The sequence below is a fragment of the Oenanthe melanoleuca genome, chromosome 4A, assembly GCF_029582105.1.
Source record: "Oenanthe melanoleuca isolate GR-GAL-2019-014 chromosome 4A, OMel1.0, whole genome shotgun sequence".
Lineage (NCBI taxonomy): Eukaryota > Metazoa > Chordata > Aves > Passeriformes > Muscicapidae > Oenanthe > Oenanthe melanoleuca.
In genome coordinates, this window is record NC_079338.1 from 51,663 (window position 1) to 77,712 (window position 26,050).

At 51.2% G+C, this 26,050-nt stretch overlaps 3 protein-coding genes across 6 annotated transcripts in view; all 3 read right to left on the reverse strand.

Moving 5' to 3' along the window:
- Positions 1-79: 79 nt before the first annotated feature.
- Positions 80-4,516, reverse strand: RPS4X (ribosomal protein S4 X-linked). Its single transcript, XM_056491583.1, has 7 exons — positions 4,086-4,516; positions 3,793-3,870; positions 3,097-3,277; positions 2,579-2,676; positions 1,395-1,566; positions 830-987; positions 80-241 (listed from the first exon to the last, which is right to left on the reverse strand). Exons 1-7 carry the CDS (start codon positions 4,086-4,088, stop codon positions 140-142), a joined length of 792 nt encoding a protein of 263 aa, XP_056347558.1. The 5' UTR covers positions 4,089-4,516; the 3' UTR covers positions 80-139.
- A 2,623-nt stretch (positions 4,517-7,139) lies between these two features.
- On the reverse strand, positions 7,140-22,632 carry HDAC8 (histone deacetylase 8). 4 transcript variants are annotated; one of them, XM_056491582.1, is made up of 11 exons: positions 22,517-22,632; positions 22,025-22,077; positions 20,542-20,672; positions 18,866-19,007; positions 15,933-16,045; positions 14,872-14,949; positions 14,375-14,483; positions 12,680-12,852; positions 10,974-11,068; positions 8,732-8,837; positions 7,140-7,692 (listed from the first exon to the last, which is right to left on the reverse strand). In XM_056491582.1, the coding sequence occupies exons 2-11, from the start codon at positions 22,069-22,071 to the stop codon at positions 7,670-7,672; spliced, it is 1,017 nt and encodes a 338-aa protein (XP_056347557.1). In that variant the 5' UTR covers positions 22,072-22,077; positions 22,517-22,632; the 3' UTR covers positions 7,140-7,669. The 4 variants fall into 4 exon arrangements, with proteins under 4 accessions (XP_056347557.1, XP_056347556.1, XP_056347555.1 ...); XM_056491581.1 differs by having other exon boundaries at positions 22,431-22,632; XM_056491580.1 differs by having other exon boundaries at positions 22,474-22,631.
- A 77-nt stretch (positions 22,633-22,709) lies between these two features.
- Positions 22,710-26,050, reverse strand: part of PHKA1 (phosphorylase kinase regulatory subunit alpha 1) — a 19,000-nt gene continuing 15,659 nt past the window's right edge. Inside the window, exons 30-33 of the mRNA XM_056491568.1 lie at positions 25,780-25,950; positions 25,211-25,264; positions 24,873-25,073; positions 22,710-24,611 (exon numbers count right to left, since the gene is read on the reverse strand). Coding sequence (XP_056347543.1) covers positions 24,438-24,611; positions 24,873-25,073; positions 25,211-25,264; positions 25,780-25,950 — 600 coding nt within the window. The 3' untranslated portion in view covers positions 22,710-24,437. The remainder of the gene's footprint in view (positions 24,612-24,872; positions 25,074-25,210; positions 25,265-25,779; positions 25,951-26,050) is intronic.

The following is a 26,050-nucleotide window of genomic DNA, read 5'->3' on the forward strand; positions in this document are numbered from 1 at the left end:
TATGAAGAGCAGGGCCTGGCACATGTCATGTACTGGCAGCAAGACTCCCCTCCCCAGGATGCTCCCCAGCCAGTCAGAGCCATGTAGTAAACGATTTAATGAACACACTGACAGCACCACGGCCAGCCTGAGCTGGACTTTATCCGCTGCTCTGCTTGGCTGCCAGTCTCTTGTCTCTCTCTTCAGCAATGGTCAGGCGGATGCCCTTTCCACGGGGCAAGGAGATCCACGGCTTGTTGCCCTGCAGTAAGGGGAAGAAACCACATGAGGAAACCCAGAGAGCAGCACAGCTCTCCCTCTAAGGGAGAAAGCAGCAGAAGCCCACCCCTGCTCATGCTGAGCCAGGTAAACATGGTGGTAGCACTGGCGCAGCAGAGGCTGCTGGGGAAGGTGCCATGGATGCACAGGTCTACAGCTGCCTGTCAGTCACATCGGTGAAGAATGTGCTTCAGCCAAAACCAAACCATGGCCCCTCCGCAACCTGGACAAAGAGCCTGTCAGGGATGGCAAAGCAGCACAGGCTTTGTGGGGGGCACTCGTGAGTCACAGCAGCTACCAAGATCACACCAAAGTCTGAGCACTGCTCAGCCCCTAGCTCTCAGGTTTCAGGACTGCTTCTTGAAAACATCCTCATTCCTAAAGTTGCAAATGCTTTTTCTCCTTTCCAGAGTAGGAAGAAATACAGGGAGCTCAGTAAGAACAGAGGCCAGCACTGAAACTCCACTGTGTGGGAAGAAAGCTGCCTAAAGAAACACCAAGGCTCTTTGCCTCAGCCAGCAGACCCTCCTCACAAGAGAGAAACCCCCACCTGGTGTCCCCACAGCCTTACTTTGCCAATAACGAAGATGTTGGAGAGCCTGGTGGCAAAGCTGTTGCCGTTGGCGTCCTTCACATGAACCACGTCAAACGACCCGGGGTGCCTCTCCCGGTTGGTGATCACCCCAATACGGCCCAAGTTGGCACCACCAGTCACCATGCACAGGTTACCTGAGTAAGGGAATATAGGTGTGACAAGAGCTAGCACCAAGTGCTGTGAAATCCTTCCACTTCCCTGTCCGTGCCAAACATTCTCAACCTGCTGGTGCTAGCACTGCTCACAGCTGTGACTGAAACCACCTCTCACCATGAAGACACAAGCTGAAGCACCTCCCCACCAGCCTGCTGCTTCTACCTGGTGCCTCAGAACTACAAAGTCCCTGGCGAATGCTTCCCACTGACAGGACACAGGAATAATCTCCTGCTCCAGCTCCAGGTGGACATGCTCCTGGGACACAAACCCGTTCCAAAGGTTGCCACCACTGCCTATTTCAGTGCAAATATGCCTGGCATTTAACTTCCACACTGTTCTCCCCAGCAGAGAAGCGTACAATGCTTTAATGGGATGCAAGACCTACCTGTGTCAAACTTTATGAAGTCTGTGATCTTGCCTGTCTCCAGGTCAATCTGGACTGTATCATTCACCTTGATGAGGGGGTCTGGATAGCGGATAGTGCGGGCATCATGAGTGACCAAGTGAGGGATTCCTTTGGTGCCCACAAAGATCTTCCTCACCTTGCACAGCTTGTACTGCAAACAAAAGCCAACACCTCTCAGCTGAGGCAACCAGCAATGCCATGGACTAGGGAACTCTTGTACTCCAAGAGCCACCAGCCAGCAGGTGGGCACTCAGGGCTCATAACATGAGCCCACAGAGTGACTTGTCCAACTCCCTGCCGTAGTGACAACTTCTGAACAGTTGCCAAGCAGCTCTGCTACAGCCCCACCCAAAAACACCTTTGCTGTTGGCAGCAGCAGCCCACCTCGGGCTTCAGCCTCCCCACAAACACTGGCTACATTCTCACAGGGAAGTCTTTACCAGGGCAACTCCTTTATTTTTTCCGGAAGCCTGTAAGCAGGCAGAGACAAAAGCTGCATTTCTTTAGGACCCAAGAGAGAGTCTTCCAAGGCACTGATTTCCCTCCTGCCTGTCACCCTAACTCCCTCACAGCCTCTCTGGACTTCATATATCAACACAGAGCAGAGCAGCCAGAGAAGAACATCACAAGGAGAACCACACCACAGCTGGCTCCAGCACAGCCAGCTCTGCCATCCACACAGCTGCGTGCCTGCAAAGCCTGCCTTATGGAAGGAGACACAAAGCACAGCACGGCCTTGTAGCTCAGGCACACACCATGCCTGAGTTAAGGAAAATGCATGAGAAGTTGCTCCCCAGCATCCAGGGTGAGTCGGCAGTTTTGCTGTTCTGGGAAGAAGTTCAAGGTTTTTACACCACAGACAGTTCCATGTTTCCAGTCATTGTTAGCTGGCAAAACCAAGACTCTCCTCCACCCCAAAATTCTCTGACCCAGCCCATACAAACAACTTCATCTCCAGCACCAGACAATGCACCTACACCCATCTGTGAACTACTTTCATGTAACCAAGAGACTCCCCCGACCCAGGCTTCACCACAACACTGAGCGCCCCAATCTCCAGTGCAGCACGGCCTCAACTGTCAGGGAAGAGAGACATCAGCTCTCATTAAGGAGATGGCAAACCCAAACCAGACCCACACTTACAACACATCGAAGCTCCTCACCTTGGCCTCCTCAGGTGTGATGCGGTGAACAGCAAACCGGCCTTTGGTATCATACACCAGGCGGAAATGCTCACCTGTCTTCTCAATGCTGATGACATCTGATTGCAGACAGGAAAATACAACAGCTGCTGTTACCAGCTCGTTACCCAAGACCCTAACTTGGGATCAAGCTCATGAAACAGAGACTGCTGAATAATGAGGGTATGATTGATGAGGCTGCAATCTACCCTTGATCACAGGCTCACATCTTTCCTGTGACAGACTGCAAATTAGCAAAAACTGCTGAAGGGTGGAATCTGAACAGCAACTTACCCAGGTCAAGCAGGCACTTACAGGCTACAGGTATCTGATTATGGAATTCACTGCAGCACACAATTCCAAACTAAATAACAACTGCTTATATGTTTCTTCATTAAATCCAGCAGGGAAACCTTACCCCTCAAATAATGCCAGCCCCACAAAACACTCCCCTGCCAGTGTAGGACAGCTGCCTATGGAATTCCCCCAACCGTACTCACCCATGAAGCCTGCAGGGTAGGTGATGTCGGTGCGGACTTTGCCATCTATTTTGATGAACCTCTGCATGCAGATCTTCTTGACCTCATCTCCTGTCAGAGCATACTTCAGCCGGTTGCGCAAGAAGATGATGAGGGGAAGGCACTCCCTCAGCTTGTGAGGGCCTGTTGATGGGCGGGGTGCCTGTGGACAGAAGCTTTCTGCTGGAGGCTCAAGCAGCATCAGCCACCCCAGAGAAGGAAACTATGGTGCCAAGAGCTCCCGCAAGAGCACAGAAGGGCAGCAGCACAAAGCGCAGCTGCCACGCAGGCAGCGACTGCCTGAAGCCCCCTGTTCTTGTTATTAACAGCAGTTTCCCCAATGTCTTACGAGCCTCACAAAACTGCCCCAAACAGAGCATAACCATCCATCTCAACCCGGAGGTGGAAAAGCACAACAGGTAGGTTAAAAGAGAATAGCCAATGACCCCATGATATCATCCGCACACAGAGGGAACACGAATGCTATTCACAAAGACCCTAACGTTAAACCAACACCTCCTGCCCTATCCAACTGCCACTGTTTACCGCTCGCCCCGGCGCAGCACCCCTGATGTGACTGCGCCTGCCACGACCAGCCCGGCCCCGGCCCCGGCCCCACCTCCGACCCCGGACCCAAGCCCGATCCGAGCTTCAACCCCAAACCAGGCCTGCACTCACGAAGACGCCTGTCAGCTTGTCCAGCATCCAATGCTTGGGTGCAGCCACGCGCTTCAGATGCTTCTTGGGGCCGCGGGCCTACAGGACGGGACGCGTTAAAGGGTGTGTTACGGGCCGCCGCCAGGCCCGACCCCCATCCAGCCATCCCTCCCCGGCCCCTTCGGACCCCCACCCCTCGGACCCTAGCGCTGGGCTCCCTCCCACGCTTGTCGCCCCGAGGGGGGCGGCCACGGCCCGGGGTAGCAGTGGATGGCGGCGGATGGCGGCGGGGAGCGGCGCCACCGCGCTCTCACCATGGCTGCGCTCTGCCGAGAAAGGACTGGTGCTTCCGGTCCGCCGCGGAAGGACAAAGCATGGTGGCAGCGACATCGTCGCCCCCTGGCGGCTCGGAGGTCCAGGGCCGCTCGCGAGGCGGCGGGGAGCCCGGCAGGGTTTGTCCCTTGCGGGCAGCCCCGACGGGGACACCCCGCTCCGGGACTCCCTGCTTCTAGCCGTGCACCGTGTCCGTGTTCATCGCTGATGGCTTGCGACAGCCCGCCACGGTCTGGCCCTGCGGTTTGGGAGAGTGTGTGAGTGTCGGGAGCCGAACCCGGGGTAACACCTGTGACCGGGACCTCGCCCTGCCCACACCTGACCTCCCACACCTGTGCCTTCCCCCTGCCACGGCCACTCCCGGGGCAGAGCTGGGACTCCAGGCAGCCCCCAAACCTGACGCTGGACCTTAGCGCCCACTCTTGAAGGCAGTTGGGGGGTCAAGTTGTCGCAGCTGCCATCCCCAGGGAGGCCGACGTGTCCCCACAGTGCTCCGGAGCCCGCGAGCCAGGCCCAGGCCGCCGCACCCTGCCAGGCAGCCCCACGCCTAAGCACGTCCCCACAACAGCGCTCCCGTAGCACGGTGTGGCTGGGACAGAGGTCCTATTCCCCAGGGTAACACTGTCTCTGAAAACGTCGGGATAAATTAAACTCCGCGTTTAGATTAGAGAGCAGCATTACTTTATTCACAGTGCTGGGTGAATAGGGGGAGCTCCACCTGTGATACATGCACACTTTCAAAACTTTTCACTATTTATACAAATTTATACATATTTAGCAAAGAAATTAATGTTCATTGGCTATAAAATACATAGTTCTCTTCATTAAATAGTATTTTATCTTCTACTGGTTATAGATTTTTTTTGCTTCTCGTGCTAATTAGTCCGCATTTTCAGTCTTTTTTCCCAGCTAAGACTATTGCTGAATTGTCTTTGTTTGTTTCTTTATCTCTGGGTTCTGCAAAATATCCTTGTAGTCTATAAATTCTGTATTCCGTGTGTCCAGTTTCAGCAATATATCTCTCCCATGCTTAGTCGAATGAAGCATATCAAGGCTGGTTTAGCAAAACTTAAAAGCTTTAGTAATTTTCCCGACCTGTGTTCCCACAATAGCAGCTTATGACAAACCTTGCTAAGTGCTTGGCTACGGTGGAAAATGACACCGTTCGTGATTTATTAAAAGAATTAATTAGAAATTTTAATTAGAAAAGTTACTAAGGAAGTTGTATGATTTTCAAGAACAGGATGAGAACATCATGAGCCGAGAAAACGCAGTGGAGCTGCGGGGCGCCCACCCTCCTTCCACTAAGGGCTGCTTCACACAAAGTTCTTCGGCGAAATGGACAAGGGCCACAGGCGACGGAACAACGATCCTTCCAGATGTTCTTACACGGCGCTCGAGCTCCTTGCCTGCGCGCTTTGGGACAGGCAGCGCGGCCCAGCTCCTCCTCCCGCCCCTTCCCGCGCTCGGTGGGTTCCGAGCGTTGCCCGCGCCCGCAGCGCCGGTGCCTGGGGCGGCCGGGACGTGCTCACCGGGGGGCTGAGCTGCGAGCCCCCCGCCCCAGCCGCGCTCCAGCCTCAGTAGCTGGCCGGCAGGTCCGACGGGGAGTCGAGCTCGTGGTGACCGAGCCAGAGCTCCGGCAGCTCGTCTGTCCTGTTGAGGCCAAGCTCCACCACCAGCGCCCCGAGCACCTTGTCCACCGGCCTGGAGGCAGTGGAGCCGAGCTCCCTGTGGCTCCGGGCTCTCCCCGGAGAGAGGAGGCAGCTCTGGATGTGGAGCTTCTGCAGGCACAAGCTGGCCAGGAGGTGGGATCTGCCTGGGACGGCCACAGAGGCGGGGAGCAGGCCCCGCCGCCGGCACCTCCCGGCGGGGCAGCAGCGCAGGGTCTCCGCCACCGTGAGCTCCTTGGTGCCCCGGGCAGAGGAGTGTAAACAGCTCGTCTGATCTCGTCTAATGGGACACGGGCAGCGCTCGGAGAGGCGCGGGCTATCCCGGGTGGCTAGGGTCAAGCGACATACACAGACAGGCAGGGAACTGCAGAGGCGCCCCGGCTTACCCCGCGCTTGCGTGGGCGGCAAGGCGGGCATATCCCCCTGTGCATGGGGAATGTAGGGATTTCCACCCAAGAGGCACCTCACCTAAAGCCACAACACTTGACACTTGTGGAGTTTCCTATTGTTTATTTTCCCAGCTGTGTTCCTGAAACAGCTCCCACAGCACTCTGCCTGCTGTGGAGACAGAGCACATGGGGCCCTGAGGTGCGTCAGAGGCAGCAGCTGGCCAGCTTCTCTATTCTCTCATTCCTCACCTTTTTGCCTGGATGGGCAGTCTCCAAGCCTGACATTTCCCCTAGGCAATGGAATCCTTTGCTGGGGCAGTGGCAGCACCAGCGTCCTGCCAGCTGGTACCTCACAAGACTGGTCACACCACACCAGGTGCCAGGGGTACATGGAAGTAGGCAAGGGGTCAGGAGTCAGGGGAACCACATCCTGCTCATCTATCTCCACACCAGATTTCCTGTTGTTTCAATCTGCAGTGAAAAACAAGAGCAAAACACAGAGCCAAGGCCAGGCTGGGAGCCCCTTTGTCTTGCTGTTTCTTCCAGCATAATCTAATTAAAGCCACAGGAAATAAGCTTTCCCACAGTGACTGGACATCTTTAAAAAACCCAGCATAACAAGAAGTCCATGGGCCAGGAGAATGAGGGGACAAGGGCAGCAGAGGCCAGGCTCCATGGCCCCTGGCACTGAGAGATCTGCCCCAGATACCTGTATATCTGTTCCCTTGTTGGGACATCTTGTGGCAGCTCTCATGGGGCACCAGAGCATCTGGAAGTTCATCCAAGATCTCCCAGGACAGGAGCTGCCACAATACCCTACATCTCCCTTGACACTCTTGAGAGGCTCCCCAGGGTCTGGCAGAATTTCAGGAGCTCATAAATGGCTCTGTAAAGTGTGTGTGGGGGTATGGGGGGCTGCTGTGGAAAATAGCAGTGGTAAGGCACGGTGGGTTGAAGAAGGAAGGAAGGGGCTGGATGAATGTCAAGTATTTTATTTTTTAAAAATTCTCCGTTAAAAACACAATGGCTGTGGCCTTTTTGTGGGTAAGAGACACAACCTGTGATGCCCCAGGGTAGTCCTCAGGCTGTACTTCACGAGTGGGCAGTTCTGAGGCTGTGGCCCTGCCACGCAGGTAACACGGCACTGGGCTCCAGCTGGCGAGGGCTCACAGCTCTGAGCAGCCCCTCTCTTAAAATACATTTAAAAGCAGTTGTGAGAACAAACTGTGGTGTTAAAAAAGGAAAGAGAAAGGAGCAGAGGAGGCTCTGCCAGCACTGGAAGGCTGTGGCTGGAAGGCCCACACTCCTGCCTGGGGAGAACCATGGTGCTTGTGGCATGCAGCAGCTTTTCTTCTTTAAAGAGGAAAAAAAAACTTAACCAACCAACCAACCAAACAACAGTACTTTCTTCAAAAGTTTCCCTGCAGCCACAAATTTCACCAGTTGTTCAGATAAATATACTGTCTTCTCCACAGGAAATGCTCTTGCCCGAGCCTTTCTTTTCTGCTAAACAACGTGCTTCAGATTCCCTGCAAATAAAAGGAAGCAGAAAAGGATTATTTCCACTGATATTTTAGCCTGGTGGAGTGATCTGGCAAGGGGGGCTACTCCTGTGCCTAATGGGCTATGATATGGGAATTCCAGCCTCAGCACAGATCTCAGTTCCTGCTGACCTCTCACTCCCTTTGCTGAGGTTGCTGCTCTTGTTTGAGCCAAGCTTTGGAAATTACCACACGGGACCCTGCCTCTGCTTTCACAATGCTGAATTCTGTTTTGGGATTTGTGGACATCTGAAGGCACATGCTCACTCTCTGCTGCCTTGTCCTTCTTTCAGGCTGGACTCATACACAGGAGTACACAGCCCTCCCTTCCAGCTCTGGAGTGATGTTGTTCCTCCTACCCTCTTTCACAAGTTCCCAAGGAGGGGAAGTCCTCTCCCTAGGATTGACTTGACTTGTTCTTGGAAACGGACACCCAGTGGCATCTATGGCCATTGCACTTCCTACCCTACTTCTAACATCAGCACACTGCAACACTGCTCTCTCTTCACAAGGAGCCACATGGAGAGGACAAGGGACAACAGGTGTGAGTTGCACCAGGAGAGGTTTCACGTTAAGTATTTTTTTTTACAGTGAGAACAATCAAACTGGACAAAACTCCCCAGGGTAGAGGCCCCACTGTGAGAAGTTTTCAGGATGTGTCTGGACAGGTTGCTAGATAATCTTGTCTATGCTCCTTTTCCTATGAAAGTTTGGACCAGATGATATTTGAAGTCCCTTAGAACCTGGGCTGTTCTATGATTCCAACAACAACAAGGCCCCATACTCCCCTGCCCAGCCAGAGCAAAGGCAATGGCAACTTTTGCTACAGGGACCCATAACTCTGTTCCCATCAACCCTGAAAATCCCAAGGGATATAGGAGGCAAATTACACTGTGCACTAATGAGCAGCCAAGTGAATGTGGTTCATCTTTCCAGTCAGTGAGAAAGATTCCAATGAGCTCTTCTGAAGCCTCCTTTAAAAAAACCCGTGGGCCTGAAACAGTGTGTTGATTTGGACAACACTCACCTTTGATAGAGTTCAGAATTTCTTTAATTCTCTGTGTCTCATTGCGGTCTGGTCTGCAGCTTGGTGTGATCTCCAGCACATAATCAGGACCATACTCTGTAAAGAACTGCAGGAAAGAGGAGAGGAAAGTCAGCAGAGAGGTCTCTGAAAGCTGAAGCTAGAGGGACGGCTCCCCATGGGTACCTGTTTGCAAAAAGACAAAAAACCATTTCACCACCTAAGGGCCACATATAGCTTCACTACATCAAGGTGGTACTTCAGCAGTATCTGTGTCCACCTGGAGTTTTCAACCACTTCCACAGTTCAAAGGATGGGAAGCACAGCCCAGGGTGGCAGTCAAAAGCAGTCAAATGTCTATCCAAGTGCTTTATTTGGGAAAGCTGTTGGCACTCATTTTACATATAGTTACCTGCAAATGGGATTTTTTATTATTGAATTTCAAGTGCTGTGATCACATATCCTACTGTTCACCTCCCACCTTGCTGAACACTGCACTGACACGTGAAGCACCTGGGAAAGGAAAAATCAGTGTGCTGCAAGGATACTGTGTCTCCCCTGGCTAAGTGCTCAGATAGCGTGCAGGACATCTGCAGCACATGGGTTGATGTGCTAATGCAGAATCACAGGTTACCAACAGCCGTGTGTCATGTTGTGTCATGATTCTAGCCAAGCCAGGGTCAGTTTCTGCAGTAGCTGGGAGGAGGCATGGCCAGGAGGTTATTCTACACCACCTCATGTCATTGCTGAGGGCAGGGGAAAGGGACTCTTCCAGACAGAAGGGATTTCTTCCAGCTGAAATAATGTGGCAGAGGGAGCCCTGCAGTATTGTCTATTGTTAGGGGGCCAGGGGTGTTTCTGTGTGAACTGTTTCTTTTCTTGCCATTAGTATTGTTGCTGTTGCTGTTACTGTTCAGTAAACTGTTCTTATTTCAACTGCGATCTTTACCCTTTGTGCCTCCAATTAGACAGGGCAGGGGGAAAAGTGCATCATCTTAGCAGAAGCACTAAATTGGAGAATTCCTAAGACAACCTTAACTGGTGCCCAGTATGGGGCACAAAGGGCTGAGATAAGAAGAGATCTGCCCAGAGTGGGTTGGAAACAAATTTGATTCTAAGCATTTGTTCATATTAGGTACAGAGCCACTGGTCACAATGTAATTTGGTCTGTTCATGTAGGTGTTGTACCTATGTGTGAGCATATATGTTCCTTGTGATGATATTTTTCAGAGCAGGGAGAGGGATTAAGATTACTTTGTTGCTGTACTGTGTGATATTAGTTTATGAAATGATAACAAGGGCAACGAAGGTCATTTGGGATGTGTATTCAGTGTTCCTCTCCCACCCTTACCTTGGGCGCTATCTTAGGTGTTCCATTAATAATAGTACTCAGCCTGAAGGGGAAACAGGAGAGGATTATTTTCCTCAGCTTGTCACTCTCTCTTCCTCCTTCAGGCCTGTTACAATAGCTTTTGAGAATTCTGAACTCCCTTTGGATGTTACAGAAAGCACATTCTTATTGTTATGCCTCTTACGTGCGTGCCCTCAATACAGCTTATACCATGTTTAGAGCCAGTGGAGTCCACACCATGCTTAGAGTCAGAACAGAGATTTCTAGGAAGGTCATTCAAAAGATCTGCCCCAAGGGTGGATAGTCATGAGTGGCATAGAATGTGGGAGAAAATGGGCAAATTTCTGGGGTAAATTCTCTGCTCCATTGGTTTGGAAGGTCACGCCTGTACAACTACAGGAGACCCTGATAGAGAGATAGAGAGTATTTGCAAGGTGAGAGCTATGTCAGCTCCAGAGAGGAGCAACTTATTGGAGTGTGCTGAGCCCTGGCCACTCTTTATGGGACACTGCTGACAGAACCCTCAGGGCGAGGAGGAGGAAAGCAGAGCAACAGGAACTGTGGCCACTCAAACTGCAGCTGAAAAAAAAAATTAAGCCTTGAGAAAGGCAAAAGGCACATCCTAAAGAACTCTTTGAGCAAACCAGGGAATCCTTCTGCCCATTCTCTCTGTAACTATCTGAGATTGGAGTTTATTGGCATGTAAGACCCCTCACAGAAAGCTGCAGACAGCCTCTGTTTCTGGGCACAAGCACCCATCATACTGCTAGGTCAGGGCAGTTTTATTACGTAAGTATCTTCACAAAACAGGACTGAGTGGCAAGGATGGTGTGTGGATTAGGCAGAACAAATGGCTCTTCTGCAAGGAGAAGGGAGAGTTTTTCAAAGTGTTACCTCATGATCAGGGATCTCAGAGGACAGTGTTCTCCCAAGGATGACCCCAGTCAAGTATGTCCAGCAGCGGGCCGTGTTGGCAAGGTTGTAACCTCCTGTTTCCAGCAAGAATTGGAATTTTGAGGAGGAAGAGTGGGGAAAGGGAAAAGAGAAAAAGAGATTTAAGTGGAAGGAACAAATCATGAGGCCACTCTGCGCAGGTAACATGAATTCAGCTTACTTCATTCACTCAAGCCATGCCCAAAAGCTGCCTTTTGCACCTGCTGGCTACACAAGGCCAGGTCTGAATGACAGTGTATGCAAGAACCGACCACCCAAACTGAAGCCCAGTTACATCCAGTGTGGCAGAGGCTGGTCCTCCAGCCACCATCTCAGTCCCAGGATGAGCTCCCAGCCCCTTGCGCTGGACTCTCTACTGGCAAAAAGGAGAGGCATTCACAAGGAGGAGGCTGCAGCAGAAATGGGGGCTTCCTGCTTTTTAATACCAGCCTTTGACCTATAAAGCAAAATACACGTCCAGCCATACGCTGGTGAGCTCTTCAGCACCATCATGTTTGAGAGGACAAATGTGAAACTCATCACTACAACTTGCAACTGCTTTACATGAAAATGAGATTTCAAAGTGAGCAGGAAATGGTTACCTACGTAGTAATGGAATATGAGCCCACAAGGAGAAACCTTAGCTGAAAGCAATCCTGCAAGAAACTCAGGTAACTTTTTCTTCCAGAAAAGATAACTAGAATAGTAAAGGGAGAAAAGTGCTTTGACAAGACAGAGAGACCATATCTTTCAATATTCCCTTCTGTTTGCCTTAGTTGTTGTGGGGCTTTTTCCCTGCTTTTTTTTTCCTTCTCCCTCAATTTCTACTTCAAATGCTTCCACATGCTGCAGTGGTGGGACACTCCTTTGGTATTTTCAAAAGTGACACATAGTTGATCCTCATTTTTTAAAAGAGGTTTTGGGTTTTGTCTGAAAGGTGACGTCTCCAGCACACTCAAGCCACAGCAGGACTGAACACTCATAACCTTTCCAAAACAAAGGGCATCAGGCACATACAATTTTAGCCTTAATATGCTGTACCTGATTTCCCCCATCTCAAAAAGGACAACACCTAGAGCTGATGAGGCTCCAATCATGGAGCTCAGGGGCTTTCCCTGACAAACAGTGGCTTTTGTTCTGAAATGCTCTGTTAACATAAAGTCTGTCCTGTGCTCTCCCCACTGGACAAGCAGCTGGTTAGGCAGCACAGCAGAGGTAAGTCCAGCTAAGCTTACACTGGGTAGAGCCCTGCTGTACCTTGCAGGCAGTCAGGCCTTGTCCCAAGCCCCTCCTTGAATCTTAATGAAACCATTCATCACCAAGTGCCCAAGATAGGTTTGGGAACATAGTGCTCACTTTCAAAGAGAAGCACCGGAGGGCTGATCAGCAGAGATGGGAATCAGAGGTGTCACTGAGAAACGAGGGTCAGTTTATTGGCCTCTCCTCCAGAGGAGCCATGTAGCTTTTAATTCAAGATCTGAGTCAGGACTGAGACTTGCAGCAGTCAGTATCAAGGATTTTAAGTGTGAGAAAACAATAGTGTGCCACAGTGTGTCCTCCTGACACTGCCCAGCAGTCACCCACTAAACCCTTGCCAGGTCTGAGCCCTGGAGGCAGGGTCACAGGAAGACAAACATGTTTCTCTCAGAACAGCAGGATGCACTCACCTCCTCCCAGGACAAGAGTTGCCAGCTGCCACTGCAGGACATACTTGAGGCACTTGCCCACTCCCTCAGGTGTCATGTTGAAAGAGCACATGGGGTCTCCAGCAATGGTGTCTGCCCCCAGCTGCAGCACAACTGCGTCGGGGTTGAAGGCAGCATACACCTCCTCCAGCACTCTGGGGAGAGGAGGAGCAGTCCAGTTAATGCCAGCACAGCTCAGAGGAATGCTGGTGGCATGGCTCTGTCCTTCAGACCCACCAATGCCTCAGGGTTTCTGCATTCTTTGCTTCCACCCAATTCATACCAGTTACACTACCTCTGTTCCTAGTTAGCCTTCCACCTCTACAGCAAGTTTAGCACTCAGAGCACTTAACAAAAGGCTGATAAGCACAAAAACACCGCTGATAACATGGTAGAGGGGGATCTAGTCCTCACCAGTTTAGTGGTAGCATCAAACTCTATAATTACACTGCCTTTTGGCTGCAGGACAATCTAGGGGCTTTTTTTGCCCTGTGAAAATCTGGGTCTGGCAAAACAACAATCCTGAACTCTCAGACACCTCTCACCAGGACAGGACAGGAGAAACAGAGGAAGGCTCTGGCTAGGATATTACTCTCCTCTCTCATATATGGCTCTTGAGGCAAAACTATGAGGAAAAGCTCTGTGTGGGGTGTAGTGAGCCTGCAAAAACCTGCATAGGACAGAGCTTCATGCTTCAAGTCCATCGTGGTTTTGGGAAATTCAGGCAATCACCCTCAAACAACAGCTGGATGAGACATGCACAGTCATGCCTGGGACTGCCTTCCAGCCAGGACAGAACTCAAAAGAGATCTCTAAGTCTCTTTGCAGAAGCTTTAGCTATACACAGCTTGAAACCTATGGTAGATTATTATGTCCTTCAGCTGTGAATGCATGCAGCAGACTCCTCCTGAGTGAGTTCCTGACTGTCTCAGCCCCTAGAGCTGCCTTTCAGAAGCATGTTCTCCAGCACAAAGAAGGCTGCTCTGCCCCAGTAATGGCAAGCACCAATAAGGCAGCAGGAGGCATGGCCCCCACATGACTGCCCTATTGGCCTACAAGTTTAGAGAGGTTTTGGCCTTCAAATGCTAGAGGTGGACGTGCTACCATGTCCTGCACTGAGACTTCTCTCCCCTGGAAAAGAACAAGCCACACAGCCCAGTTTTGACATGGACAATAGCTTGTAAGGTCCACCATCAGCTGAGACAGAGGGGACTGCCAGGAGGCAGCTGTGTCACTGTCAGATATTTAGCCTTCAGCTTTTCATTCTTCCAGCAGATAGAAGGTACCAGGAAAACCTAAGCCCCAAGTATATGTTCCACAGATAGAATTCAGAGCACTTACTTGAAGAAAAAACATCTGGCCCTAAGTCCACAGCTAAAAAATACCTGCCCCTTCTCAGTCTCTCCTCATATAAACTGTGGAGGTATATCTAAAGAGATAGGCTGACCTGTGGCAGAGACCCATCCAGCCACCCACAATGTCTCTGTGTATTCAGTTTGCTTAAGGATTCAGACAATACCTCTGAGACCTTACAGTCCATGTTCATTGTAATCAAAGGCTGCAACATGGGAAGGGACAAGCCTAAAGAAAGGATTGTAATTTAAAATACTAAGCTGTGTAGTATCTTATTCTCAAAGATCCCATCCAAGTCAGCTGTATCGGAGCAAGAGGGCTTACGATTCACAGATCTGGTAATATTTTTCATCCCGAATGCCATCTTGAATGGGTACATTCACGCTGTAATAGCGACCTTTTCCCAGGCCAACATCTGTCACATCACCAGTGCCTGCACAAGAGAAACACCCAATTGGAGGGAAAGCAGAGCAGCAGCAAGAGACATGTGGGGAGTCTCAAAGGCAAGGCGAGAGCCAGGACATTTGGCACGCTTACGGGGCAGTCCACTTGCCACCACCATGAAAGGTGGGGTGGAGGGACCCAGTTCTCTCCTTCACCCAATTCTGCCATGCAGCATCTAAGGCCCTCTGCCTAGAGCTCAGCTAAACCAGAAAGGGGGAAAAGCCAAACATGTAGCTCCCCCTCTTTCCCTTTTCTTGGGTCGAGAGAAGAGGCAGCAAGACATATTGGCTGGACAGCAGGGATAGAACTTGCCTTTACAGAGGGCTCACCAGTGACATGTGAACCAAATAAGCACAAACCTCACAAGTTCAACTTGCCTGGGAAAAATCCTGGTGAAAATTTGTGCAGAGAAACAGTCATGACCTTCGAGGTAAAACTAAAGGCATCCTCAACTCCTATTAGGAAAGGGAAAAAAAGGTTTCATGCATCGTTTATATAAATGACAGAGTCTGAACACACAGAGTTGCTTGATACACACAGGGCAGCAAGCAGAGGAGCAGCATGAGCAAAGCAGAAATGCAGATGTGGCTCAATAAATACATCCTCCATCAACAGAGACTGGAGTTCAACTGCAGCAAACATCACAACTGCTATGAATCTGGCAGGTCTCATGCTAACCAGTACTGAATGGATCTCAATATCTCATGGCACTACCCACGGTAGCAGCACTTGCCTGTGCTGCTAGGCCTGTGAAGCTGGGAGAGGGATCCGAGCAGGGCTGCCTTGGCCAGAGCTTGGCTCTGATTAGAACCAGTGCTACCGGGCTCGCTTGCTTTTTCTCAATGCTGCTGTGGTTCAACATGCCTTTTCCTTAAAGACACATTAAAATAGTGGGCGTGGAGAAGGAAAAAAGAAGTAATAGGAAACTTAACAGAAACCAAATGCAGGGAGAAAATGGAACAAAATGAAACACATCATTAAATTTAGAAGAGCAGGAAATATTAAATGGTGTAGAAATAATGTCCCTGAAGGAAGGAGTAGTTTTGGTAAGGCCAGCTCTGGCTCTAGATTTATAGCACCAAGCCTTCTTTTAAAAGCACGGTTTGCTACCAGCTGCTCCTCCCTTGCATTGGACCCTTAAACAATTAAACCCTGTCAGCAACTGCTCTGGCAGGATGGAAGACTGGGACATATTATCTGTTGTTTTAGGTATAAGATTTCTGCCCAGACCCTCAAGAGAGGTCTGAAGAATAGCATAGGGCAAGTCTGTAAAGCAGGACAAGGCAGAAATGGAATGAGGGAACGCAACTGCACCAAAAAGACCCAATGTCACGGCTGTTGCAGCAAGTAAAGCCCTGCTGTGCAGACAGGCCTTGACTTCTCCCATCCCCCCTGAGTCTGTGCAGCTGTGCTGTTTGCAGCCTTTGCTGGGTCTTACCATCCCCATGATGCAAATCCAAATCGATATAAAGGACACGGTCAAATTTCTGGCGCAGCCGCAGGATCCCCAAGACAGCGTCATTCAGGTAACAGAAGCCAGAAGCTTCATCCCTGTGAAAACAATGTCTGTGACACTGAATATTGCCAATGCAATCACCACTGATCCCAGCATTCTCACTTTGACTTTGCAAGCGTCCACCTCACAGGGGCATAGAGGAGTACAAAAACGCAGCCAAGGCCCAGCAGTGACCAAGAGATGGGTCAGGAGCAACTCAAAGCATGACTGGGAAGCACAGAGAACAGGACTGCTTGTGCCAACTGCTTCTCAGCTCTGGGCTCTGCTGCAGAGAGAGCCTGGCCTGTGGCGGATACCTCTGAACACTGCACTGTTGGACAAATAAAATGCTAGCTTTCTGCACCTGAGCCATTTAAAATAAGCTCAGAGCCACTCAACTGAAACCCGTTCTTTCTCTGAGGCAAGAGGACAGTCCTCTTGGCCATCTTCCTGTGAGTTCTGGACAGGCATAGACAGGACACTTCAACCCTGCTATCTGGGTCATAGCTCCTGGGAAGGTCCTGACAGTGAAAGGCAGGTCCAAGGGAGTCACAGGATTCTCCTACTGTTCTAAAGTCTCAGGCTATGAAGGTTAAGCCTCTTCCCAAAGTAAGTCCCTCTTTTCTCTTCCCAGGAAAATGCAAATGGGATGTCCCACAAGCAGTCCCTCGCGATACAGCTCCTGGGCTCAGCCAGGAGAGAGTCCAAGCAGCTAAACAGAGGGAAGGTATACCATGGAAAGATTTATCACTGACATTCATCAGGGACAGCATACTTGCTGGTATCAAAGGAACAAGAAAGCTTCCTGACCCCTACTCCACCTCATTCCAAAGTAAAGTCCCCATCACCACTTAGCACCAGTTCACGTGCATTCTTAAATCTGTCCTGGACAGCTATTTTAAAGCACAGCTTTATACTTTGCATCAGGAGTACCCAAATCTCTTCTCCACAAATTATATCAGGATACAAGGTGTGCCTCTGGGAAACTCCTCTTGACTTCCAGTTACAGCACTCAGCTCATTTTCCCTGACATTTCTGTTCAGCAACAGCTGGGAATGGTGAAGAGCAAGCCAGGGCTGGCAGAACCGCACTTGCTTTCACTCTCTTCAAGTGCCATGGAGAACAGGTGTTTCCCAGTGACTGTTCATTTACAGTAATGCTGAAAATTGAGGCGTTAACAGGTATCCTGAATATCCAACTCAACTATGATTATGTACTTCTTCCCTCCCTCACAGCCCACATGGAAACAAAGTGAACTATTCCATGTCTTGGGGCACTCTCTCCATGCTGTAATACACACCTCTGAAAATCAAGACCAATCAGAGCAGAACAACAGTTCAGTCAAAAGCAGAGCAGTGTCCGAGCTGCAGCTCAGCACTTGGGATCCCCCGTGCTGCCCTAAAACCACCCAGCAAAGCTTTGAGTGTCACTGCCAGAAGAGAGGGTGAGGCTGGCTTGAGAAAAGGCACTTACTCAGCATCTTACCCTAAACCCCAAAGGCATCCTCTGAACCAAGAGCTTTCAAAGCCCTAAGTCACTCCTACCTTTAAGACCCTGGAAAGCAACTAAACCACCAGACAGCAGTGTTTTTTAATAAAAAGAATGTATTTTGCTAGGACACAGGTCCTAGAACAAAGCACCTGCAGTTCAGTGTCAGTCTGGCTGGACCTTCATACTGGGCTGGCATCCACCCTGAAGCATCACGCACCAACTTACTGGGGAGACTGGGAAGACTCCTTTGGGATCAGTGAGTATTAAACATCTTTTTTTTTAAACAGACTCTTTGCTTCCCAGAACAGTGCTAATAGCTCAGCAGCAGCAACACTGCTAAAACTTTTTTCATTACAGGCATTTTTTAAGCCATGCAATCCAGACAGAAGAGGAGATTTCCCAAAAGCCATCAGTTCCGCAAAGAGTGAGAGCTCAGCTCTGCCAAGTTTCCTTTCACAGCGAGCTGCAGCTGAAGCCATTTTCAGCCAAGCACCCACCAGAAAACAGGCTGAGATGGTGGTATGGCTGGCACTTGCACACCACTGTTAGACCTCCAGAGTTCCTCTGCCAGGTCAGAAAAGTCACCAGAGCAAGACATCTGCACATGCATGTAAAAGCTGCCAGGGTTAGACACAGGGCCCATGAGAACTCCTGAGGCTCCCCAGGGACACAGAACAGCACTGCAAATACCAGCTGGCTGTGAACAAGGAAGGGTGGTGTCTTGTCAACATTGCAAAGAGGCCCCATGTTTTGGCAGATGGGGAGGATAAGTTAAATAAAATATACTTCCATGGAAAATGGGACAGAAACAAATTATTTTACCACTACAGAAGCACAGGATTCAGGGCCAGAATTTTTACTTCCTCTCCTGTTGTGCTGGAAGATCATTACTGATGTTAGAGCTCACAGGAAACAGCCCCCCATGGAGCAGGGGAATCCCAAGGTCACTCCTGCGCAGTTTCAAACCTCTTATTCAGAAACCCAAAAGGCATACAAAACAATTTGGACATGTCGCCATATTTCCACTGTGTTCTAAACTGGCAGTGACATCAACTGTTTGTCTCTTCACTCTGCTTCTCCACAGACCTCACAAAATTCACACTTGAGCTTCCTGAGATAACGATGTATCGAAGAATCCCAGGCTACCTGTGAGTACACCTGCCCCAGACTGCTCTGCAGCACCAGCACTGGGCAGTGACCTGCCTCCTCTCAGGCCTCTGCCCTGCCCTCTGTTTCTTTCCTCTCTATCTCCTGCCTTCCCTCACACCTCGCTTTCTCTTCCAACTGGATCATTGCACCCTGAGGGTTCGCAGGGAACCTGGGAGCTAGGAAGCAGGATTCAGACATCAGATGAGAAAACACAAGGGAAGAGATTGTTTTCTTACTTCTTTGCATGATGCCACCCTCCAGGCCAGTTAATTGCTACCTTGCACTTGCCGTCCAGCAGGCACTGGGCTGCAGTGATGGTGGCTCCTCCCACGGCTGCTGCATACTCAAAGATCCCTTCAGTGGCTGGACAGTCGTAACCTGCAGGTAGGAGTCCAGGTAAGAGTCCGCCTGTCAGACACAACAGGCCTTTTCCTCCAGGGGAAGCACATTACTTTTGCTTCAGGCTTCAAGACTGACCCAGCCTGGAGCAGCCTATTCCTGAAGAACTGATCCCACAGAGGATCCATACTGGAGAAGTTCTTGAAAAATGGCTACCCATAGGAAAGACCCACACTGGAGAAGTTCATGGAAGACAGTGTCCTGTGGAGGGACCCCACACACACGCAGGGCAAAAGTGAGGAGGAAGGAGCAGCAGAGACATGTGAACTGACCACAGCCCCCATTCGCTGTCCCCTTACACTGCTTGAGAGAAAAGTAGAACTGTGAGTGAAGCTGAGTCTGGGAAGAAAGGTGAATGAGGGAGATGGTGATTTCAGTTTAATTTTGAATTCTCACTATCCTACTCCATTATTAATTGGAATAAAATGAATTAATTTCCCTATGTAGAGTCTCTTTAACATCTCAACATGATCTTTTCCACTGTATTTTCTCCCCCCTGTTGAGGGGGAAGAGAGAATGCATCTTGGTGGGCACCTAGCAAAAAAACACCACCCACATCACAAAAATCAACCCACCACAAAAAGCAACAATCCAAATGTTTTTTTTGCACTCAGTTCATTAAAAAATGTGTCCTGAACCAACTTCTGAGTTGTGTGCCTGGCCTGCCAAACCTACTGGTCCCTCACATCAATCTCACAAAAAACTACTTTCAGGTCTCTGGCTACTTGACCAGAAAAGCCCTGGCAAGGTCACTGACATACCTCTTCCCTAAAAACAGACATCCATAAACAAGTCAAGCCTAGGTAAGCTTTAGGTCTATATCTATAATATGATCCTCACTTAGTCCTACAGCAGCCTCCCTGCAGTTGTTGCCCACAAAGCATGATACCAGGACCGCTTGTCCTCCTGTAGACAGAACAGCTTCAGGAACGTAAAGTCTAAGAAACACTCAACAGCACAGAATTTGCACCTCTGCCTCAGTTCTGGGTCACTCCTCCCATTCCTGAGACCAAGACAGTGCTCACAGCCATCTCACCTGCTTTACCTGCTGCATTGCTCAAGCTGTCTCAGGTCCAGGAGGGCAAGAGCTCTCTGCTCCAGACATAAGTCACCAGACAGACAGCAGCTGCTCTGGTCACTACAGCTCCAGGCCACTGTTCACACATGCCCTCCCATAGAAGACTTGCAGCAGCTAGTCACAGCTCCAGCCCAAAGGCACTGTCAGGGTCTTTTATTCTGTTCCAGAACCTCAGAGCAGCAGCAGAGGGCACCAGCCCCACTCAGCAAGAGAAAGGCTAAGCTGCACAGAGCAGCAAAGTGAGGCTAGCTGTACCCTCTGCTGGCCCAGCCTGTCAGATGACTGCCGAGGTTCAGCAACACCCCGTTAAAGAGTGTTTCCTTCCAAAACCAAGCACAGCATCCCCCTGAGCTCACCCCTCTAACTGCAGCTCCAGCAAAAAGCATCCTGGCCCTGACACTCAACTAATCTCTTGCTGAAGATGTGTATCCTTACCCAGTCCATATTCCACAGACTCCGGGTGGTCATCATCCCCCTCCTCACTGACCTTCTGCAGGTGCTGAAGGTAAGCATCTGTGTGGAAACTTGCCATTTCCTCCATGGATGCCACTTTTGGCTTCACTATCCTAGGCAGAGAGGAAGAAGGGAGCATATCAGGGCAAGACGCTTCAGGGTTCAGCTAGAATGTCCAGTTTTAGCCTTTACCCTAGGAGCCTTCTTTTGGCTGTTACTGTTGTAAAAGCAAATGAAACTCCCTCTTTCTCTTGCAATGGACTGTCACTCCAGTGAGAAAGCCACCCAGCTGAGCTGGAGCAGGCCTTGCCCCTGGCTTGGAACTGTCTGTGGTTGCCACCACAGTGAAGAACACCTGGAGATGCTGCCTGCATTAACATTCTCCCCTTGCTTCAAGTTTTTTTTTCCTTTTCTGCATGTTCTCTCAGTTTGTGCAATCCCCAGCATATCCAACATTCAGGTTACACACAGAAGAACTAACGGAGGGAAATGCCCAGGCCCAGCACAGCGCTGTGGCAGGACCTCAGCCTGGATCAGGAGCTGCGCAATGCCTTTAGCATGCTGTGACCTGCACCAAAGCAGAGACTGTCACTGTTCCCAGCAAATTGCACCGCACCTTCCTGGGTCTGGGTGCTTTGCAGTGTGCCTAAACAAATCCTGCAACACACTGAACCCGCCCCAAAACTGGAACGCACACAGACAGTGCGGCACAGCTCCATTGCTACAGGAAGAACACAGGAAGCTCCCAGCTCCAGGCTGGCCCCGATGCTTCCCACCCCATGCAAGGGCAAACAGTCCTTCAGGTCTGATCCGTAAGAATACCTGCAGCCATTTCCCAAACACAGTCTGCCTGAAAAAAAAAATCGTTTAAAAAGACTCAAAAGGACCTTCTGGCTGTGCTGAAGCACATTCTTTAAAAGATTTTATGAGATGCTTCACAAGAGGGGCTGAGCTACGTCTTTCTTTTTTTTCCCCTTCATATGCCCCAGCATAAGAACTGAATGAGGCAGGAGGTCCCTTACTTTTCTGTCCTAGATCTCATCCAGTCTTCTGTCTTGAACAGCATGCAGACCTCACAAAAAGTCTCCCAGTCAATGACAACACAGCAAAATAACATGGTCCCTCTCCACATCAGCACTGACTGATCAGTGGATCTAGAGCAGCACCAGTCACCGAGCTCAGAGCCCCAAGCATGGCGGTGACACACACTCTAATGTAGAGAAGGCACAAGGCTATAAGTGCTCCACCAGACCAAGAGGGCAACAATGAATTACACCTGCCACAATTACCGTAATCGTGTCCATGTAGCAAAACAAACATTTTCCTTTAATCTTGGAAATACACACTATGGGGGCTCCCATAATCATACCGCCAGCAGGGACAGTGTGAAAGCTGAAGTTACTCAGCACCTTCCAAATCTTAGTGGAGAATAAAACACCCCTTCACAGAAAACGGGAGCACTTACTTCATCTGGTCAAGTAAGCAATACGCTTCAATCAGTGAATGCACCATGCTGGCCTAAAGAGAAGAATAAGACTGTGAGAGTAGGAGACACCAGCAACCGGGGGCTTAAGAACTCGCGGACGAGTCGTGGCTCAGACTCCTCCCAGCAGCGACTGTCCCTGCCCGGGTCCCATCTCCGGCTCTCCGGCCTGTGCCCATGCCGTGTCAAAGGGCCTTCCTTTCCGCTGTCCCGGGGGGAGGCGCACGGCTTCCCCGGGAAGGAAGCGTCGCTTCAGTGTCCGAGCCCGCGCCGCCGGGGGCGATGTGAAGGCACAGACGGCCCCTCCCCGCTCTAACCCCACGCTCCTTCCGCCGGGCCGCTCGTTTCCCCCGCTTCCTCCTTTCCTACCGCCGCGCCCGGGCCTCACCGCTGTGCTCCCCGCGCCCCCTCGCCCCCACCGCGGCGCTGACCCGCTTGGGCACTTTGCAGAGGGAGTCGCAGAGGGCCACGTACTCCGGGCTGTACACGTAGACCGGCGGCGGCGCGGCCGCCATCGGGGCCGGCCCAGCCGGGAGCAGCAGCCGAGCGCCGCCGGCCGGGGCGCGCCAGGCGCGGCACTTCCGGCCCCGCGGCGTGCCGGGAGCTGTAGGCCCGCCCTGCCGCAATCCTTCCCCAGCCCGGCCGCGTAACGACAGGCAGCCAGCTACTGTTAGAGACATTTTTATTGGGGCCCCCACGCAGCTCGGGGTGGTGTTTATTCTCTAAGAATATAATTTTGAAAGGCCCGTGGCCTGCCCGCAGCCCCCCAGGCGGCGCCCGCCCTGCTTGAGGAGCTGCAGCTCAGGAGGTGCCCGGCTGCCCCGAGCCCCCGCAGCCCGCACCGGGTCCCTCGGGTCAGAGGGACGCAACGCGCAGAAATCGGGTCCTTCAAGGCTCCCCTGACGGGAGCAGGGGTCACACAGGGAGGGATTAGCCATTACAGGAAAGATGTGTGCTAATGTCTTCACAAACAATTCCATGGGTGAGAATATGCGTGTTAAAGTCTTAGAAATGAGTCTTAATGTTTCTTCCCACTGAAACAGACAAATGAGTCCACACAAGCCTGAGTTTCTGAACTCTGGGGGGAAAGGAGAGGCTCAAGGGGAGAATATGCGGTAGGCGGTTCAGGAAGGCTGTACCTTCCTAGTATCTCAGGCAATGGGGTAAGGATGAGGGCAACACGTGGCTGGGAGTTTAGGATAAAAGGAGATGTGCTCTCTGAAACCTCGAGAGAGAATATCTCCCGGGATGATGTGCCAGTGGACTCTCTCCCTTTATTTCAATAAAGCTGCAAGACTCCTCTGTCTCCTTTCCTTTTCATAGCATGATCTTCCATACAGCCACATGTACAGAAGAGCTGCTGCCCCAAGAGACCACCTGGCTTTGAGGCCAAACTAACCTGGACATCAGAAAACACAGGCACACACAGAGGAGAACATCTGGCTCTGAAGCCAGCCTTATCCACAGTGGAGCAGCCAATTTTTTGCCTGGTGGCCACCCCTACACTCACACACATCAGCACCACAGGCTGCATGGGCAGAGCGCAGTGTTGGCACATGGCATGGGCACTGTCACCCTGCCAGCTCAGGAGACAGGTAACACCAAGAAACCATCTCAGAGCTGTTTCACAGGGCATGAGAACTCAGGAACCAGTGACTTGGCCACTAGCACTGCTGTCAGGGATAGAGTGGCATGTCCCAGCCAGCCAGAAGCCCTGTACTAGCAGCTTGGAGGTAAAAGAGATCCTGGCTACCAGAGCCTCCCCAGCTCTGCACACAGGACACCCGGTGGGGGATAATGGGCTGCCTGCTTCCAAGCAGCACAGCTGTGGCTGCGCTGGAGCATATTGATTTTGGATGTGCTGGGAGAAAGGCTCAGGCACCATCCCCTATTTTTCTCTCAAAACTTTTTCTTCAGCAGCAGGAAGAACAAGAACCCCAGCCTACACTAGCATTAATCGTGCCAGATTTAGAATAAAAAGCAGCACAGAAGACGTTAAAAACTGCAAACCTGCTGGAGGCAGGGAGAGTGTGAGCTGGTCAGAGAGCATTGTAATGCTGAGCACACAGATCTGGTATGGGGACTCTTTCCAACTCCCTCAGAGGTCTTTCCAGGGGTAATGGTTCTGGAGGAGTCACGCAGAAGAACCTTCTAACACAAGCACGCATCAAAGCTCAGCCTTTCCCTTGCTCCACAGGCCACACAGGCACACTTCAGTTTAGGACACATGCCTCCTGTGGAGTTCCTCAGAGGGCTGCTCACCCACCAAGGGGCAAGGGCTGGGAGGAGAGATGGCCACGCAGGCTGCCTTGCAAACTAACCTAGTGTTCTTCTTTACAAGCTGTATGAAACAACCATCCCAGAGCATGTACAACCCAGTGAGGAACTGCAAGAGCTACTGCATGGAGCAGCCATCTATGGGCAGAAAGTCATACACGTACAAGGCCACCGACTTGGACAGGTAGGTCATGGTGCCAAAGCGGCCACTCGGTGCACTGTCATACAGCAGGCTGCAGATGCCTGTTGAAGGATCCCTCTCCAGCATGTGCTCATCAGCGCCCAGGGCTTTCTGGATTTTGGACAGGGAAACAGAAAGGCATCATTAGGAATGAAGGCAATCCCCTTATCAGCTTCCATCCCCAGCATCCTCTGTTGCACTCAGTGTGACAATGAGTGCACTCATCAATGATGAGCGGTGGGAGGAAGACACTACAGCTTTGCTGTGCTCCATGAGCACAATGCGGACAACAGGCAGGGCTCTACAAGTGGGTGAGCCCTGCACAGCTCTGGGAAATGTAGCCAGCAGCCCTGGGTGAGGCCTGGCCCCTACCTGCTCCTCATAGAAGAGGTCATTGGCTATGTGCAAGATCTTTTCCACAGCTATGATGCCACCAATGGTGTGCACCTCCATGTCCACAAGCATGGTGAGCACTAAGATAGCTTCCACCAGGAGCTGCCTGTACTCTGGCTGGGGCACACGGTTGAGGACAGACTCCACATGCACAGCAAACTTCATTTCCCCTGGGGTCATCTGTGAGGGAGCAGAAAGAAGTGTACCTAGAGCACTGTATCACCTGCTCAATTCCTGAGCTATGCTGGGCAATCACCCAGGGTAACCAGCACACAACAACCCATGTGCTCCATTCCCCATTCCCATGAACCTCCTACCTCTCTGGTTGTCGAGGAGGGAAGAACAAAGCCCTCCACAGAGAGGCCATGGCACTGCAGAACAAGGAGGAGAGATCATGGTTATGGCTTAGAGAAGCACCATGCCAAGATACATTGGTCCAGCCCACAAACTTGCTCCCACTTGAGCACTGGTGCATGCTGCCCATACACCCCAGCTCCACCTCCTGACTCCATATAGCATCACTCCTTTCCCATCATTTCAGCATCAGCCTGAACACCCCTCCATGGGGCTCTGCTCCCTGGCTCACCGTGCCCAGAGCACCTTCAGCTGGGGCTCCAGCCTTGCCCCTGCCTGCCTGATGCACGAAGCACCTGAGCAGACCCCAGCTCCCCTCTGCAAGGTGCAGTCTGAGGTAGATTCTACAAGACTACAAGACAAGTGCATGTCTTCCCCAGCTTTTCAAGGTCAGCTGCAGGCCTTGTCTATGAAGCACATGTCTACACAAGGTCAGGAACCAACCCTGAGTATCTAAGTCCCCCTGGCAAGACTGGTGCCTGGGACCAGAGACTCACATGCATAGAGAGGCACCAGCTGATGTCTAGCTCACCTTCTGCAGGACCTTCCAGACCTTCTGATAGAAGCCCACAGGGACACGGTTAAGGGCCCCATCCAGCCGGCGCCTCCGCTGCCACTGGCCCTGCCGGCTGTCCTTACTGCCCTGGTCTTCTAGCATGCTTGAAAAGGAGTCCTTGCCCAGCAGCTCTGTGTGCCCAGCAGACTGGGCAGGCAAAACAAGAACCACAGAGACTGCTGCAAAGTTAAACCTCCCACAGAAACCCAGCCTGCTGCTGCTCAAGAGTTTGTGGTTCTCCAGCCTC